Below are 13,779 nucleotides of genomic sequence, written 5' to 3'. Positions count from 1 at the left end.
CGAGACCGGAGTAAAGGTTCCCATTGTGTTTACACACACCGGTGATCAACGGGCTGAAGTTACGGTTGACTGTGTCACGTTTGAAGTTGTCTGACAGATGGGAGGGGCCGCAATCTCCATGTAAAGTGAAAGAGAAGGTTTCTTTTTACCCCAGACTTTCTGCGGCCGACGGGGATAAAGGGTATCAAGTAACATGATATCAGAGGTAGGTAAATTCAAATCTAGGATTTCACGATATTCGGTGGGCAGATAAGCTCCGTTAGAGAAAAAGCTATCTAAGTAGGTAGGTAGAAACAAAGATTGGCAATAGAGACTCTTATGGTCATGAACTGCTATGCTCCTGAAAGCCCCTGGAAGCCCCTGAGAGAACGCTCCTATTTGCTCAAGTACTTCTTCGCCGCTTCCGGGTATCGGTCGCCAGCAACGGCCGCGTGATCTACAGCCTTCTGAAGATCTACCGCTTCAGCATCGGTCAGCTCCACGAGCTTACAGTTCTCCTCGACCCGAGACACCTTGGTCGCTCCAGGGATGGCAATCACACCCTGGCGGAGCACCCTATTTGGACCTCCCGTATTAGCGCTGACCGATGAAGAATAGGCAAGGAAAGGTAACAGCAAGACGTACCAAGCAATGGCAATCTGAGCGCTCGTGCAGCCCTTTCTCTGCGCGACGGCCTCGACGGCCTCGACCAGCTTGACGTTGCGCTCGAAGGCGCCCGGCTGGAAGCGCGGGAAGCGGCGGCGGTAGTCGTCGGCCGGCAGGTCGTCGAGGGTCTTGAACTGGCCGGTCAGCCAGCCGGCGCCCATGGGGCTGTAGCCGACGAGCGGGACGCCGAGCTCGCGGCAGGTGTCGGCGACGCCGCCGGCGTCGAGGACGTGGCGCGTGAAGAGGCTCAGCTCCTCCTCGACGGCGGCGGGCGGGTGCACCGCGTGGGCGCGCCGGACCGTGTCGGGGCTGACCTCGCTGAGCCCGTACGAGCCGATCTTGCCCTCGCGCATCAGCTGCACCAGCGTGCCGACCATGGTCTCGACCGGCACCTCGGGGTCGATGCGCGCGCACTCGAACAGGTCGATGGTCTTGGCGCCGTCGAGCACGCGCAGGGCCTCGTCGACGGCCGCGCGCAGGCCCTCGGCGCTGCAGTCGGGCGCCTGGCGACGGATGTCGTAGGCGCCCTTGAGGCTAAGCACCACGCGCGGCGCGTCCTCGGGGTACTTGGTGAATTAGTACTTGACCAGGTGGAGGGAGTTGGCGTTGGGCGGGCCGTAGAAGGTGCCCTAAGAACATGACATGGTTCAGGGGAAAGAAAGTGGCATGACCAAGGCTAAGTGCTTACCGCGTTCCAGAAGTTGGCGCCCTTCTCCAGAGCGGCCTTCATGGGCTTAATGGCCTCCTCGTGTGAGATTTTGCCCGACATGGTAAGATCTGGGAATTAGTTTCGACGTAAGATACTTACCTAAGGATATAGATCTGGCCGACTGCAAGACTTACTCATCATTCCATATCCGACTTGGCCCACAGGCTTTCCTGCGATGGTCTTTGGGGTATTTGGAGGCGTCATGGCGAACTTGTGCGCGAAGTAGAATATGAGGTATATGGATCGAGGAGAAGGTGCTGCCTCGTTGTGCACATAAATAAAATGAGGTAGGTAAGTTTGCTTTCTATGTGGCCTTTTCTTCTTTGTTCGACCCCAGTCAAGCATTTGTCAGCGTAGTACAGAAGTGACAAGGCCCTGGATGATATCTTACGCGCTTTATCCCTTGGTTCGGTCGCGAATGTTTGTTCGCCCGAGATCCGAGCTGAGGCGCTGGGTGTCTCGGCGTCAGCACGGCATAATAACCAACAGACCAATAGGAGAGTCGCAAGCCGGCAGGCAACAGTACCTAGTACACTCCCCCGTAAGTATCCGATCATTCCGATCATAGTGAGATCGAGATCCCACGAGCTATACTGGTAAGCAGCGGGGCTGGCACTGCCTTCCAATCACACCTCGAGATGCTGTATATACGCATAATACGGTACGCTGTCAGCAGCGTGGCGCACTTCCTTACAGTCTCAGCTCATCATTTAGCGGCAGAGCGCCCCTCAAGGTACCTCAACATACTTGATTGACTGCGTGTTGCTGCCGCACATACCACGACATGTGTGTGGCGCTTGCGGCCGCTTGGGCGCTCGTTTTCTTTTTCGTACTACAGTAGGACTTACAGTAGGACTCCGATGATGTCGTCCTTCGCCTGGTCCGTACTACTACACGAGAGGCTGAACGTCGCCAGTATATTGTCTGACATGCATCCCATCCACCAACCCGGAACGTACGGAAGGAAAGACCGGGATGCATCGTCTTGGTCGCCTTCTCGTGGTATCTGCTGGCTAGAAGGCTAGAAGGCTAGAAGGCTAGAAGGCTAGAAGGCTGGGAGGCTGGGAGGTGCAATTACAGGCAAACTTAACTCGGTGTCTTCACTGCTCGACGAAGTTGTCCAATGTGCCATCAACTGCGTCCCATTAGGCAGTCAGTCTCCGCATACATCGCCATCTGTCATGGAGAAACCCATTCATGCCTGGGCTTCCAGTGCCAGTGTAAGTAGCTCGCTTGTGTGGGCTGTCTTGATGCTATGCGCGATCCATTTCGTTGCGCGATGCATCTACAACTTGTATTTCCATCCTCTGCGCAAGATCCCCGGCCCCCGTGTAGCTGCCATGACGCCGTTCTACGACTTCTGGTATGACGTCGTGAAAGGGGGCACCTATCTCTGGGAGATTCGCAAGATGCATGACATTTATGGTAAGATAGCTGAAAAGCAGCGTGGGAGAACCCTAGGAATATGTACCCTTCTTACGCCGTGGGCAGGTCCCATTGTCCGCATCAACCCAAACGAGGTTCACATCAACGACCCGGAGTATTATCACAACATCTACGCCGGCGGCACTCGCCGCGTGGACAAAGACCCGTCCACGATCGCTGGCTTCGGCGTGCCGGATTCGGTGGGAGCGACGGTGGACCATAGCCTCCACCGCCAGCGCCGTGGCTACATGAATCCCTACTTTGCGCGGCGGTCCATCGTGTCGCTGGAGCCGTTGATCCACGAGCGCATCATGGCTCTGCTGCGCCGGCTCGACCAGGCGCACGCCACCGGCACGCCCGTCTCCCTGGACAAGGCCTTTTCCGCCATGGCGGCCGACATCATCACCAGCCACTGCTTCGGCTACCACTACGACTATCTCGGCCTCCCCGACCTCCACGACCCGATCCGCAAGGGCCTCAAGGGCATGTCGGGCGTGTTCCACTGGACCCGCTTCCTGCCGTGGCTGTCACGCCTCATGAAGGCCCTGCCCGTAGCCGTCGTCCGGCGCGCCCAGCCGGCCGCGGCCGACCTCCTGGATCTGCGCGGTAGCTTGGAGATGAATCTCAAGCGCATACTCCAAGCTAAGAAGGCAGGCGATCCGACGTCCAAATCGCTCATCATCGAGGCCCTCGGCGACGCGCGTATCCCGCCCGAAGAAGGTAGCATGCGCCGCCTCGTGGATGAGGGCCAGGTCTTTATCTTGGCCGGCACCGAGAACTCGGCCCGGGCCTTGGCCCTCGGCGTCTTCTATCTCCTGGAGAACAGGGCGCTTCTGGCGAGGGTGCGCGAAGACCTGGCCTCGGTGGCGGATATTCCCGACGAAGCTTTGACCCTGCAGTCCCTCGAGGCTCTGCCCTATCTGGTGGGTTCGCCCGGTTCTCTTACTTACTGACCCCCTGACCCACGTGAGGCACTTGCTGATCGATTCCTATCCTCGTTCATGAATACAAAGACGGGCGTGGTGAAGGAGTCCATTAGATTGTCGCATGGCCCTGTTACTCGTCTACCAAGGGTGGCCACAGAGGAGACGCTTCAGTACAAGGAGTACGCCATTCCTCCAGGAGTGAGTTTACCCCCCTCCAGTCCAACTTTTCGCTGACTTGGCCACCCCATCTAACCGGGACGGCTTCCAGACTCCCGTCAGCCAGATTAGCTACTTCGTTCACACAAACGAGGACATTTTCCCGGACCCTTTCCGCTTCGATCCGGACCGCTGGGTACGAGAAACGCGGCGGGGATTCCCGCTCAACAGCTACCTTGCGAGCTTTACCAAGGGCAGCCGGCAGTGTCTCGGCATGGGGTGAGAGCCCGGCTTCCGTCCTGTATCTTCCTACTCCGATGATGATCATCACTGACTAATAGCTCACGTTCCTAGCCTGGCGTACGCCGAGATCTATCTCACCTTCGCGCGACTCCTGCGCCACTTCGATATGGATCTTGTCAATACCACGATGGACGACATCCAGATCCATAAGGCTTTTGTCATCGGTCACCCTAGAGTGGTCAAGGGCAGGGGTGCGGAACAAGGCGAAGTGAAGATTCTTGTGACTGGCAAGCGGTGATAGTCGCGAAGTAGAAATACCAAGTCCGCTCATCTCGAGAGTGTAGACATTACAATGTTCTCCAGTCATAAAGTACGTAGTTATTCAACTATTTGGCACCTGCTGTAGATTGAGTACCTATACCTACGTTAACAACAAAAACAATCACTAGACACTAACAACAGGCTATAAGATCAAAAAACCACCAACAACGTGCCCAAGGGCCCTCCGATTCAGGGGATCACTTTAACGAAACGAATACGGGGGTACTGCAGCTCGGTAGGTCAGCCTTAAAAATGTAAATAGAGTCACACCATCGAAGCCGTCTTGACCTGATTAGTACCTAGGTTAACGCGTTACAGAGTAGCCGTAGTAAGCACGTTTAATGCCCCCAAGTGCGGCGAAACGTCGATAGGCTACTGGATAGGCAACCATCGAGAAGACGTTAAATAAACAACCAAGAAACCAACCAGCCCCCCTCCCATTGCAATTTCCCTCAGGATAAACGTATACGGCAATCGTAACTACTGCAATTGTAATTGGATAGTAACCGATCACAACATCGTAATATTCCCGAGGTCTTACACACAGGCTGCAATGCAGCCGCTCAGCACAACCCGTATGTTCAGTCCATTAGGCTGGGTGGGCTCTAGAAGTGACTGAAGTAAGCCGCATATGCAGCAGGATAGGCATAAGAATAAGCGACAGGTTGCATATCCTTCGAGAGGTTGACCGTAGACCCGGCTCAGCCGGACGCTAGACGTCAACTTGATGGATGTCATCTGTACAAGGCGGGACGGAGTGGGATGAGTAGTACATAAGATCACCATGGCGTTCACCATACGTTACATCCAGCCCCTTTCCCCCATGGACTCCCGTTCAACCCCAGTTACATCCATATTGTTTTCCCATCACTAGTCCTGTCCCTGTCCGTCCCTGTCCGTCCCTAGCCCTGTCTCACAGTACCATGTCCGAACTCCCAGGTCTCCCTTCCCTCCTTGTCTTCGGGCCACAGACCGAGCTCCCCTCGGAGGAGACATGGTCTGATCTGCGCCAAGAGCTCGTGGGCAATCCCCATCTCTCGGCTTTGCGAGACGCGGTGGCGGACCTACCGCACTTCTGGCACCGCCTCGTCGCTTCGGATCCGGCCTTGCGCTCGGTCCCCGGCGCCCACCACCTGGCCCAGCTCGTACGGTGTGTCAGCGGCGGAGGCTCTTCGTTTCTCCACCCCCAAGGGGAGAGTGACGCCGTCGCCCCAAGCCATTATACGCTCGCCGTTACGGTGCTGTGCCAGATCAGCCAGTACACGCGTTACCTTGGGCACCTAGGCGGTGGCCGAGGAGTAGGAGGAGGAGAAGAAGGAAAGGCCCACCGCCGCGTCCTCGACGCGGTCCGAGGCGGCGGCGGAATCCAGGGTTTCTGCGTGGGACTGCTCAGCGCCGTCGCCGTCGCCGGCGCCCAAGACGAGGCGGGCCTGGGCGCGGCCGCCGCCGTTGCACTCCGGCTGGCCGTGTGCGTCGGGGCCTATGTCGACCACGACGGCGTCTTTGCGCCGGAGCCGAGCCAAACGCAGTGTGTGGCCGTACGCTGGAGAGACGGCAGCGGAGAAGAGAGAGCCGAGCTGGAGAAGACGGTACGGTCCTTCCCACAGGTAAGTAAGAAAGAGACGTTGTCCGTCTCTGGTCACCCAAGCAGCAGCAGCAGAAGTATTATTGCTAACCTCGTGACCTAGGCCTACATCTCCAGCATCACCGACAAGGCCTGCGTGACGGTCACGCTGCGCCATGTCGACGTGGACGGGTTCCTGTTCAAGGTGCGCGGTCTTGGTCTCCGCGCCAAGTCTGTCCCTGTCCACGGTCGCTTCCACAGCGACGGTCACGCCAAGGCCGTCGACAAGCTCGTAGAACTCGTTCGACGCGAACGTGAGCTACAGTTCCCGGGTGGGAAGGAACTACGTGCCCCTGTCCGGTCCACGGTGGACGGCGGCCTCCTTGCCCTGGAGTACCAATTGCAGTTGACTCGGATTGTCCTGGAAAGCTTGCTATTGAAACCAGCCAACTGGTATGCGACGCTCCGGGCTTCTGTTGAGCAGCTGGCCACGTCCATGTCCAACAAGACGATCATTTTTGCGGGATTCGGGAACCATATACCCGCCTCTCTTGTTCAGGGATCATCCCTTCAAGTATTTCCGCTCCGAAATTTGAAAGGAGCCAACGCCAAGCCCAACGGTATCAACGTTATCAACGGTGTCTACGACACGCAGGCCATCCCTGTCACGGCCACGGACGACCTATCCCAGTACCCATCTCACTCCATTGCCATCGTCGGCCTCGCCGGACGGTTCCCGGGCGCCGACTCGGTGGACGAGCTCTGGGACCTGCTCCTGGCGCGCAAGAGCATGGTCGAGCCGGCGCCGGTCGAGCGGCTACATCTTCCGCATACGGGCGACTACGCCAACACCAAGTGGTGGGGCAACTTCCTACGCGACCCCGACGCATTCGACCATCGCTTCTTCAAGAAGTCGTCGCGCGAGGCCCTTATATGGGACCCCCAGCAACGGATCTTGCTAGAGGTCGTATACGAGGCGCTCGAGTCGGCGGGCTACTTCGGCATCGCCGCGGCGGCGCAACCCGACGACTACGGATGTTATATCGGCGCCGTGATGAGTAGCTATTACGACAACGTATCCTGCCACCCGCCCACGGCCTACGCGACGCTGGGTACATCCCGCTGCTTTGTCAGCGGTAGCATGAGCCACTACTTCGGGTGGACCGGCCCGTCGCTGACGATCGACACGGCGTGCTCTTCGTCGCTCGTGGCCATCAATACGGCCTGTCGGGCGATCTGGTCGGGCGAGTGTACGCGCGCCGTCGCGGGCGGCACCAACGTCATCTCCAGCCCGCTGGACTACCTGAACCTGGCGGCGGCCGGCTTCCTGAACACGACGGGTCAGTGCAAGCCGTTCGACGCCGCGGCCGACGGCTACTGCCGCGGCGAGGGCGTGGGCGTCGTGGTGCTCAAGCGGCTCCGCGACGCCCTGCGCGACGGCGACGCCGTGCACGGTGTCATCGTCGGCTCGGCCGTCAACCAGAACCATAACGCCAGCCACATCACGGTGCCGCAGCCCGAGTCGCAGGTGGCGCTCTACCAAAAGGTGCTGCGCCAGGGCGGCGTCGAGCCCGAGGCGGTCTCGTACGTCGAGGCCCACGGCACGGGCACCAGCGTCGGCGACCCGGTCGAGGTTTCCGGCATCCGCGGCGCCTTCGGCGGCCCGCAGCGCGAGGACCGGCTGCACTTCGGCTCCGTCAAGGGCAACATCGGCCATACCGAGTCGACGGCCGGCGTCGCCGGCCTGATCAAGGTGCTGCTCATGATGCGCCACGGCCGCATCCCCCCGCAGGCGAGCCACACCGCGCCCAACCCGAAGCTGGGGTCATTGGCGGACGACAAGATGGCGATCCCCACCAGCGTGCTGGACTGGCGCGGGCAGGACGGGGCCGGACGCGTGGCCTTTGTTAATAGCTACGGCGCGGCCGGGAGCAACTCGGCGGTTTTGGTCCGCGAGAGACCCTCGTTCTTGGCGGCGGCGGCGTCGGCTCCCGTGCAGCTGGCCAAGTACCCGGTCGTCTTCTCGGCCAACTCCACCAACAGTCTCCGCATGTACAGCCAGAAACTGCTCAGCTGGCTGAAGAATCCGGCGACGACGAGCACCATCACCGACCCCGCGGCGCTACTCTCCTCCCTGGCCTTTCACCTGGCGAATCGGGCCAATCACGCGCTCCCTTTCCGCCTGGTCACGACGGCGACCAGTCTCGGCGACCTAGAGACCAAGCTCGAAGCGGCAGCCGCCGGCTCCGAGTCGCAAATCATCAGCCCACCGGCTCAGGGCAAGTCGAAGGCCAAGCCCACAGTGGCGGTCCTTGTCTTCGGCGGGCAGGAGAGCGACTTCATTGGGATTTCGGAGGACGTCTACCACAGCTCCAAAGTGTTCCGCCACCATCTGGACGTCTGCCAAAATCTTCTCGTCGCCGAGGGCCGAGCCGGCCTCTTCCCCCTCCTTTTCCAGCGCGAGCCGGTGCGGGACCTGGTAGCGCTGCACGCCGGGCTCTTTGCGGTCCAATACGCTTCCGCTAAGGCCTGGCTGGACTGCGGGCTGCAGGTGGGCGCGGTCGTCGGCCACAGCTTTGGGCAGCTGACGGCCATCTGTATCTCGGGCGTGCTGTCGCTCGCGGACACCCTGAAACTGGTGACCGGGAGAGCGGAAATCATAGAGAAGTATTGGGGGCCCGAGCCTGGATCGATGCTCTGCATGCAAGCGGACCGCGGCACGGTCGACCAAGCTCTGCATATGTTGTCGGGCAAACGATCTGACCGGAAGAATGCCTGTTACGCCGAGGTGGCCTGCTACAATGGGCCCAAGAACCAGGTCGTGGTAGGCTCGGCCCAGGCCATTGACCTTCTGGAGCAGCAGGGAAGCGCGTCGTCGATCCGCACCAAGCGACTCAACGTCACCCACGGTTTCCACTCCAAGTTCACCGAGCCCATGCTGGAACCCCTGGCAGCCTTGGCCCAGGGATTAGAATGGCGGCGTCCGAGCATCCACCTAGAGACATGCGACGAACTCGAAAGCCAAACGGAGCCAGGATTCGGCATAGCGGCCGACCTAACCCGACGCCCTGTCTACTTCCAGCACGCAGTGGAGAGGCTCGCCGCGCGCTTCTCCGAGAGCACCTGCGCCTGGGTCGAGGCGGGCCGCGGGTCGTCTGTAATCCAGCTCGTCCGAGGCTGCGTGGCCGAATCCCAGAGCCGGAGCCAGAGCCAGAGCCAGTCCTTCGTTCTCTCGCCCCAGCTCACCTTGGCGGACGCGCAGGCCTCTCTCACCGACACCACCGTCGAGCTCTGGAAGAGTGGCCTGGCCGTGCAGTACTGGGCCTTCCACCGGAGCCAGCGGACCGAGTTCGGCTACCTCAGCCTGCCGCCGTATCAGTTCGAGAAGACGCGCCACTGGCTTCCCTTTACAGGCCGATGGCCCGAGAAGCCGGACGAACAACATAAAGAAGAACAAGAAGCGTCTCCCGAGACACACGAGCTCCTTACCTTCCTCCACTATAACACGGACGTAGGGGGCGACACGTCGCGGAAAGGAAAACAGCAGGCCGTCTTCCGCATCGATCCGTACTCCGATCGTTTCCAGTCCCTGGTGAGCGGTCACGTCATGGGCGGGCAGACGGTCGCGCCGGCGTCGCTATACTGGGAAGTGGCGGCGCGCGCGGCCCCTCTGGCTGCAAGACGACGTGGCGGCGGCCACGTACGTGCCGACCGTCGCCGACCTCGTCATGATGTCGCCGATCGGTCAGAGCACGGCCAAGACCATCACGCTGAAGCTCACGCGGCGCGACGGCAACGAGGACGGACAGGGCGAAGCGGAGGCATGGTCTTTCTCCATCGCCACGCAGGACGTGTCGTCCGCGGCCACACCCTCGGAGACGTCGTCCACGGTCGTCCAGGGCACGGTCCGTCTGCGAAAGCGCACCGACGCGCATACCGCCCGGGCCTTCCAGCGGTTCGAGGCGCTGACGGGCCACGGACGACGCATGGACGAGCTTCTCGCGCATCCGGACGCCGAGACGATGCGCGGGCCGCACATCTACCGGGCCTTTGACACGGTGGTGCACTACGAACCGGCCTACCAGGGCATCAAAGATATGGCGTGCGTGGGCCACGAGGCCACCGGCACCGTACGTGTGATGCCCGACCCGGGCGATCCGGCCGACCAGCGCCTGTGCGACACGCCCATGATGGACAGCTTGCTGCAGCTCGCTGGGTTCCTGGTCAGCTACTTCCACAACGCCAGCCCCGAGCAGGCCAGTATTTGCTTCAAGATCGAGCATATCGAGATGGGCGGCAGCTTCGACCCGGACGCCGGCGAGTGGCGCGTCTTCGCCACCATGGCCGACGGTGGTGGACTCACAGGAGGGGGCGAGGGCGGCCAGCATGCAGACGCGACGGCCGATGCCTACGTATTCGATGCGAGGACGGGCAAGATGGTCATGGCGGCCTTTGGCTTCCACTTCTCCCGTATGCCGCGGACCACGCTGGCGGGCTTTCTGGGAAGCGTGAGTACGTCCAAGACGGCCGTGAGGACGTCATCGCCGCCGGTAGCCATGCTGCCGGAACAACAGATGAATGGTCCCGTCGCTGCCGTCGTGGATGCTCCTGCTCCCAAGACGTCGTCGAAGGGCCCCAGCAAACGCCCGGAGCTGCTCCAGATTCTGGCGAATGTCACGGATCTACCTCTTAGCGAGCTCACAGGCGAGGCATCGCTCGAAGACCTCGGTGTAGACTCGCTCATGGCCACCGAGGTGCTCAACGACATCCGCACCGGACTAGGCCTTACCATCGATCTGACCAGCTTCCTCTTCTTTCCCAACCTCAATGCGCTCGCTGTCCATGTAGACGAGCAATTGGGTCTGAGTGGTGGCAGCGGTGCTGCGATGGACGGTGATGGCGGCGTCAATGGGAGTTCCGGCCCATCTGCGCCGTCGCTGGGCAACTCGGGCATCACTAACCACATCAACGGCCCAGGGACAACGTCAACGTTGCCCACGAAGCCAACGGCCGAGGTCGAGGTCGAGGCCGCCAGGCCTACTATCACGAACGCCCTGGAGGCCTTCCGCGAGACGCGGCTGAACTATGACCGGCTCGCCAAGAGTGAGCAGGGCCTCGACTACTTCGCGGACGCATTCCCACACCACAAGCGACTAAACCTCGCCTACACGGTCGAGGCCTTTGCCCGGATGGGCTGTGACCTAAAAACGCTGCCTGCCGGCCGCGCGGTGCCGCAGGTCCAGGGCACGCTGGCTCGCCACGCCCAACTTATGCAGCGGCTATATCGTGTACTCGAAGACGGCAGGCTCATCCAGCCGGCCCCCGCATCCCCTTCCGGCCCCGGAGCGTCGTTCACACGGACAAGCACACCACTCGACCCCGTTTCCGCCGAGGCCATCTACCAGGAGATTGTCGATCTCTATCCGCAGCACGTGACCATCCCGAAGCTCGTGCGCGCCGTCGGCTCCGAACTCGCGTTGTGCCTGACCGGCGCCAAAGACGCCTTACAGATCCTGTTCGGCGACCGCGCCAACAAGAAGTTGCTCGAGGACATGTACGAGTTTCTGCCGCTGCTGCGCACGCCGGCGCTCGTGCTGGGCGACTTCCTGACGCAGGCGCTGACGCGCGCGTCGGGCGGCGGCCGGTTCCGCATCCTCGAGGTGGGCGCCGGCACGGGCGGCACCACGCGCCACTTGGTGAGCGTCCTGCGCCGCCTGGGCATCCCGTTCGAGTACACGTTTACGGACCTGGCCGGGTCGCTGGTGGGCGCGGCCAAGCGGCAGTTCCGCGACCTGGCCGCGGACGGCACCATGCTGTTCCGCGTGCTGGACGTCGAGCAGCCGCCGCGGCCCGAGGACGTGGCGGCGTACCACGTCGTCCTGGCCACCAACTGCATCCACGCCACGCGCGTCCTGCGCACCTCCTTGACGCACGTGAGGCGCATGCTGCGCGATGACGGCGTGCTGGCCCTGATCGAGATCACCCAGAACATGCTCTGGCCCGACCTGGTGGTCGGCCTGCTGGAGGGCTGGTGGCTCTTCGAGGACGGACGCACGCACGCCCTGGTCGACGAGACGCACTGGGAGCGCGAGATGAAAGCGGCCGGCTTCGCGGCCGTGGAGTGGAGCGACGGGGACTCGCCCGAGTCGAAGGCGGTGAGACTGATCGGCGCGTTTCCGACCTCGAAAGCGCCAAGCAGCAACGCCAAGGGAGGGAGGTGGTCCACGTGAACGGCAATGGGACTGGATCGAAGCAGGTGAACGGCGCATTGGACAAACAACTGGATGACTCGGCTACCAAGGAACCAGCGAATACGAAGACAGTGCTGGAGACGGTGGTGTACAAAACAATTGGCGACCAAGACATCCACGCGGACGTGTACTGGCCCGTCCCCGACTCGACCACATCCAGCAGCGGCAGCCCGTCGAAGCCGAAGCCCATCGCCCTCATGATCCACGGCGGCAGCCACATCATCTTCTCGCGCAAGGACATCCGGCCGGCCCAGACCCGCCTCCTCCTGGCGCGGGGCTTCGTGCCCGTCAGCCTCGACCACCGGCTCTGTCCCGAGGTGCCGCTCGCCGAGGGCGCCATGGCCGACGTGTGCTCGGCGCTGGCCTGGGCGCGCGAAACCCTGCCGGGGCTCGATACGCCCCAACGCCCGCGCGGCCTGCAGGTCGACGGGACGCGCGTCGTGGTCGTCGGCTGGTCGTCGGGCGGGCAGCTCGCCATGTCTCTGTGCTGGACGGCGCCGGCGCGGGGGCTGGCGCCGCCGACGGCCGTGCTGGCCTTCTACTGCCCGACGGACTACGAGGACGGCTGGTGGCGGGCGCCGATCCATCCGATCGGCACCGAGGACCCGGGCCCGCGCTACGACGTGCTCGAGGCGGTGCAAGACGCCCCCGTGACCAACTACGGCGCCGTCGGCGCCTGGGAGCCGCTCGAGGACCCGCGCATCATGACGGACCCGCGCTGCCGCATCGTGCTGCACATCAACTGGCGGGCGCAGACGCTGCCCGTTATCGTCGACGGGCTGCCGAGCCGGCGCCGCGCCGACGCCGACGCCACCGGCATCGACTGGAACGTGGCCCCGCAGCCCGCGCTCGAACGCGTTCGCGCCGTGAGCCCGCGCGCGCACATCGCGGACGGGACCTATGGCCGCGTGCCGACCTTCCTGGTCCACGGCACCGCCGACGACCTTATTCCATGGCAGCAGAGCCGGGATACATACGACGCCCTGGCGAGCCGTGGGGTGCCGAGCGGTTTGGCCCTGGTCGAGGGAGCGCCGCACATCTGTGACTTGAGTAGCGATCCCGAGTCGGAAGGGTGGAAGGCGACGATGAGGGGGTACGACTTCATCTGTAGTTATGTGATGTAGTTAGGTTGCTAACTATACATATGAGGTCTTGGGGTCGTTGGTCGAGTACCCTTGAGTAAGAAATATAAGAATAAAAATACATAAGATAATCCAGCTTATTCACTATCGTACGGGACACCGATCCGCTATATCCGTAGTGAAAACATTCGAGCAACATCTACTTAGGTAGGGTAATATATTTAGCCTTTACACAAACGACAATCCCGGCTTTCCCTAGGCTGCCTGCCTCACCCGAATCACCCCCTAACCTTACCCTTAAAGCTACGTCTCCGGGTAAGCCGAGAGAGAGCTTTTCATGTAGGATCCGTGAGAATATATCCCCGCCATGCTGGTCCCCAGCCGGTCCGATGTCAGCGGCGTGCCACAATATTGCTACGGGATATCCGGGGAAGCAAGAGCCAAAAGCACCATCTCA

The 13,779-nt window shown here is 61.4% G+C and overlaps 3 protein-coding genes across 3 annotated transcripts; 2 read left to right on the top strand and 1 right to left on the bottom strand.

The window, feature by feature from the left end:
* Positions 1-374: 374 nt before the first annotated feature.
* On the bottom strand, positions 375-1,558 carry PG998_010247 (NADP-dependent oxidoreductase domain-containing protein; the record flags this gene model as incomplete). The annotated part of the gene is made up of 3 exons (XM_066877063.1): positions 375-1,211; positions 1,334-1,422; positions 1,489-1,558. 3 exons carry the CDS (start codon positions 1,556-1,558, stop codon positions 375-377), a joined length of 996 nt encoding a protein of 331 aa, XP_066729219.1.
* Positions 1,559-2,535: 977 nt separating this feature from the next.
* Positions 2,536-4,402, top strand: PG998_010246 (uncharacterized protein; the record flags this gene model as incomplete). Its single annotated transcript, XM_066877062.1, has 5 exons — positions 2,536-2,779; positions 2,846-3,702; positions 3,751-3,903; positions 3,974-4,140; positions 4,216-4,402. 5 exons carry the CDS (start codon positions 2,536-2,538, stop codon positions 4,400-4,402), a joined length of 1,608 nt encoding a protein of 535 aa, XP_066729218.1.
* A 946-nt stretch (positions 4,403-5,348) lies between these two features.
* PG998_010245 (Methylphloroacetophenone synthase) lies at positions 5,349-13,364 on the top strand (the record flags this gene model as incomplete). Its single annotated transcript, XM_066877061.1, has 4 exons — positions 5,349-6,032; positions 6,114-9,581; positions 9,640-12,144; positions 12,246-13,364. The coding sequence occupies 4 exons, from the start codon at positions 5,349-5,351 to the stop codon at positions 13,362-13,364; spliced, it is 7,776 nt and encodes a 2,591-aa protein (XP_066729217.1).
* Positions 13,365-13,779: the final 415 nt, after the last annotated feature.

This window comes from Apiospora kogelbergensis (assembly GCF_038363985.1).
Source record: "Apiospora kogelbergensis strain CBS 113332 chromosome Unknown utg000006l_segment0_segment0, whole genome shotgun sequence".
NCBI classification, from domain to species: Eukaryota; Fungi; Ascomycota; class Sordariomycetes; order Amphisphaeriales; family Apiosporaceae; genus Apiospora; species Apiospora kogelbergensis.
This window is presented reverse-complemented; position numbering and strand designations above follow the sequence as displayed.